Raw genomic sequence first — 4,764 nt, 5'->3', positions numbered from 1 at the left:
AGTTTATACCATTTATTTTAACATTTCTATTGTTTTATCATTTGTCAATAACTGCTCTTTTTATAAAAAAATTCCAAATAACTAGAAAGTATGTTTAGTTTTAATATTATTAATTATTAATGATCCAACAAATTTCAAAATCTGACTTCATCTCTAGTCTTTGACGCTATATGCGATAACTACGTTTATGTTGTTTTTATGGACCATTTATTGACAAATTGAAAATATACGAAAATATAGAAAAAAGTATACTTGAGTAATATTAAAATTGAATACAGTAAATACTACTTTATGTATACAGAAAGTATACTTTGCATTAAGCTTTTCTACCGATTTATACAAATGACCGAACTGTATGGTACACCTTAACCTGAACGTTAACGATATTGATAAAAATATGAAACTGTTTATGCGCGATAATAAAGCCTACCAATATTTACATTTGCTCAGGCTTTTACCCATGGCTAATTTGATTATGATATATCTAAGTAACTTATGTTGCTTACCTTTCACATTATTTTATCACGAACCTCAAGCACGTAAGTATTAATTTTCACTAATTCTGACATCTCGTATCAATAACTGGGTACCCGTCGATAACTGGTGCTACGACGGTACTTATGAGATAAAAATATTAGAACCTATCATGATGTGGATCACTATTTTGCGTGTTCTTTTCTATTATATACTCTTAACATTCTTTTCAATAAGATTATTATTGTGTTACTGCCGAGAATTTTCAATGATGAGTTTATCGATTTTAAGAGTTATTAACTTGCGACATTATAATACAGGACATGTAGAAGACATGTATAGTTCCGACAATTTTACAATTATAATTTATTTATTGTTACATTGAAAATGACTCGATCGGGGTTGAAACGTTTGTAATGATTTTCATCGTCATGTTTTAAATTAAACTTTTTTTGTTATTTAACCGGCTCTTAGCCCTTGTTGTCAAATTGTATATTTTATACTTGTAGAGCCTTATTATTACTTATTATATATTATTAGAACCTAGTTTATTTATTAATTTAATATGTTTTAGAAGAATGATAAGAGAAAAGATATTACAGCAATTTTGTATAGCATCAATACACCACCTGGAGAAAAAAAAGATGTTATATGCCCGATACCAGATACATATAGCCCACGATATGTAGAAGCCGCATGGTATGCTTGGTGGGAAAAGGAAGGTTTTTTTAAACCGGAATATGGCGTTAGTAAATGAGAGATCGAAAAATATAACAATTTGTAGATGTATCATTGGATTAAAACATATTTATCTGTGTACATATTAAAATTTTATTTTAGAGAAAAGATATATTAGAAGAAAATCCAAAAGGAAATTTTGTAATGATAATCCCACCACCTAATGTAACTGGTTTCTTACATCTCGGACACGCTCTGACTAATGCTGTAGAAGATGCTATTACTAGATGGTATAAATATTACATCAATTCAAGAAATAATTTGATATTTTTAAAAAGATTAGAACAGCTGTTATGTGTATATGTGCATGTAAGCGCGCGCATATGCGTACGTGTGTTACAGTCTTAAGTAGTCGATTGCAATTGATTTAGGAACCGTATGAAAGGGCGTACGACACTCTGGAATCCAGGTTGCGATCATGCAGGTATCGCCACTCAAGTGGTCGTAGAGAAAAAGTTGTGGAAGGAAGAAAAGAAATCTCGTCATGATATTGGTAGAGAAGAATTTATTAAGAAAATTTGGCAGTGGAAGTATGAGTAAGTATAAAATTGTAAAGATATCAAACAACTTTTACAATTATATATGTATAAAAAACATAATATGAAAACATATAATACATTTATCCATAAAAAAGGTATACTGAGAATTTAGAAAAAATTTACCAAATTAAAAAAATAATTATAATTTGGTAAAAATATGAATAAAATAGAGCTTCAATTATCCACTTCAAAAATACTTGAATGATACTTATACTAGTTATACTCGACCATTCTTTTTAAAATGGTAGATGACGAAGTGAGAAATACAAAATCGATAATCAAAAGCACCGAGATACTATTAAAGACGGCTGATCTTAAGGAAATTCGCGTGACTGTTAAAATTTAAGTGATTAATATCCATTTTCACCAACGTTGATTAACTTTAATCTCGGTTTCTAATTATAAAAATTAGAAAATATCAAGTCGAATCTTGATTAAAGTTAATCTACGTTGATGAAAATAAGCATAAGAGTAAGAAATTGATAATATAGTATTGTTATTAATACTACAATATTAATTTCATGTTTATTTTATTAGTTTTGTAGACATGTATTGTAACCGTACTCGCGAGCAACGGCACAACTTCGTCGCGTGTTCTTCGTACGCAAAAGTATCTTCTTTCCCTCGGTAACTGAATTTTGCGACAACCAGGCGGTTTTTCGGCCAAAATTGTAATTCTTATTACTAAGTTGAGCGCCAGGTACGAGAGAGCGTGCCACTCTTTCCGAAATCTCTTTACTTTTGCCCGTAACCGATTCGCGACGGCAGGGGGTGGGTCGCAAGAGGTGTGGGAAATTTGTCGGAGAGCGAGAGAGATAGGTCACAAGAATAAACTACGCGAGAGCGTAATAATAAGAACAATTATATTTGAGGAAATATGATAAAGTAGGACTAATTACATTGGTGATGTAATTACAAGTACTTTCCAGAGCTTCGCTCTACTCGATACTCTCGGTACTCGCACAGAGAGCCGCTAACTTACTTCTAGCGCCGGATGCCGGTCATACGCTACAGCACGAGCTCCGACCTCCCCCGCGGTATCTTCCGACGGTGTCAAACGCCTGCCCCTCGACAACCTGCAAGAACTCATACCCGCTGTACCATCAGACTCCCGGACGTGTAACGCCGGCCCGCGGCCGATGCCACGACGATGGTGCGACGCGATTATAGCGAACGCCTCTATGCGACACGACTCTACTCGACAACGTGAATCCCGGAAACGGACTCTACTCGGTAACACCACAAACGGAAGTTAACTCGGCAACGCGACAATCCGCGTTCCGATGCGATAGCACAATGCTCAACGACACAATTATAGCAAGCGTGCCTACGCGACGCGATACTAAACGGTAAAGCAACTACAATAAGCGTCGTTACGCGACACGACGAGACTCGACAACGTGACTACTCTACGCGTTTCTACGCGACTCTACTCTATTCGGAAATCGGAAGTGACTCTCCTGTGGCGAGAGGAACGAGCGCGACTCGGCCCTCGATTCTCTCCGAACGACTCTAATTTACTTCAACTCGGCAATGAATATTCTTCCCCTTACTCTGACTCTCTAAATGCGACAGCTAATTACTTCCAAGGCTCGGGAGAATGGCACGTGGCTCGCGGTTCCGCGGTTCTACACGGCGGCCATTGCGCCGATCTATCGTTACGGTGCGAGCTGGCTTACGTGCGATCCACCCGGAGACGTACCCCGGTCGGCAGCTTTACAAGCGTGACGCTCGTCTCACTCTCGTCGTCTCCTTCGCGTCCCGTCCTCTCGGTACTCTGCTCCCTTCCTCGCGGTTCTCGGTTCCTCGACGGCGGTCTCGCACTTTCTTCACAAGATACGGCTCACTCGTCCACAGAAAGAGTGAGGCCCGGGAGCTCCCGGCGGATTCTCACAGGCTGCTTAGCGCCCTCCTCCCTGCGGGGGAGGTAGTCACGCTGATTGGCTTCCGCGTGTCACGGTATCCGCGCGCGCCGTGCAGGCCCGCGCGGCCTTGAATCCTGGCTCATACGAGCGCGCAATGAATGTCCCTGTCAAGGGTGGCGTCTCTGCTCACAGCCCCCGCACTTCCTGGCCTGGTGGAGGAGATCGGGATGGATTTCCTTCTCGCTCCCCGTCGGGGCCCTATGCGTCCGTCCGGCCCCTCAAGGGTGGCTGGGAATTCTGGCCTCCGGTGCTCTGCAAGGGGTGCATGGTGAAAGTATGGTTCCCTTCGTATGCGACAGCGGTTACGAGCAATGATATAAAATAATACAACCTGCTTATCCGGGCTCCCGGATGTGCGTCCTTCTCTCTTAGCTTCTTCGGCCTTCCTTCCAATCCTGTCCTTCGGTCTTCCTTCCAAGGGTGGCGGGCGATACGACACGATGATACAATGAAATTTCACAGCAGCTGCCGAGCGTGATCTGTGGCGCGTCTACGCTTTCTGATACGCTTCATCATTACGCAAAAGAAATGCTAATGCAAAAGAAGAAAATCTGCCGAGTAAAATAAATGACGTGAGTTTTAACGCACGTTTGCAAGTGCGCTTGCACGCGTGCTCGCGTGCGCACTCGCCTGCGCGCTCGCCCTTCGAGCCGGTAGGAAGCGCGAGTCCGTCGTCGCGTCGACAAGTCCGCACAGTGACGGACAAAATGTTACGTCACAGTATACAGGGTGACATTTTAACTTAGACAGCCAAATAACTCGAAACATCGCGATTAAATAAAAAAATGTTTAAAACAAAAATTGTTGGATATGAAGGAGCTGATTGAACTATGACCTTGACAATGACCTTGTCCTTCATTTTCAAGGTCAATTGAAGGTCAAGGTCATTTTTTTAAATGGGAAGCCCCATTTTTCATTGAATATTCTTATAGCTTATCTCGAGAGGTTTCCAAAACACTATAATAAAATATTTTTTCATTAAGTACTTCTTGAGTTATAAGGCTTGAATGTTACAGTACCACCGCCGACATTAGCATTACGCAAGGTATCCGACCGATGGCTAAAATCTCTTGAATGTTGTTCAGGAT

At 40.5% G+C, this 4,764-nt stretch overlaps 1 protein-coding gene across 1 annotated transcript in view; it reads left to right on the top strand.

Annotated features, from left to right (window-relative positions):
• The first annotated feature begins 1,144 nt into the window (after positions 1-1,144).
• ValRS (Valyl-tRNA synthetase) overlaps positions 1,145-4,764 on the top strand; it is a 50,241-nt gene continuing 46,621 nt past the window's right edge. Inside the window, exons 1-3 of the mRNA XM_018506629.1 lie at positions 1,145-1,219; positions 1,315-1,442; positions 1,584-1,748. Coding sequence (XP_018362131.1) covers positions 1,357-1,442; positions 1,584-1,748 — 251 coding nt within the window. The 5' untranslated portion in view covers positions 1,145-1,219; positions 1,315-1,356. The remainder of the gene's footprint in view (positions 1,220-1,314; positions 1,443-1,583; positions 1,749-4,764) is intronic.

Source organism: Trachymyrmex cornetzi, unplaced genomic scaffold, assembly GCF_001594075.2.
Source record: "Trachymyrmex cornetzi isolate Tcor2-1 unplaced genomic scaffold, Tcor1.1 scaffold228, whole genome shotgun sequence".
NCBI lineage: Eukaryota > Metazoa > Arthropoda > Insecta > Hymenoptera > Formicidae > Trachymyrmex > Trachymyrmex cornetzi.
This window is presented reverse-complemented; position numbering and strand designations above follow the sequence as displayed.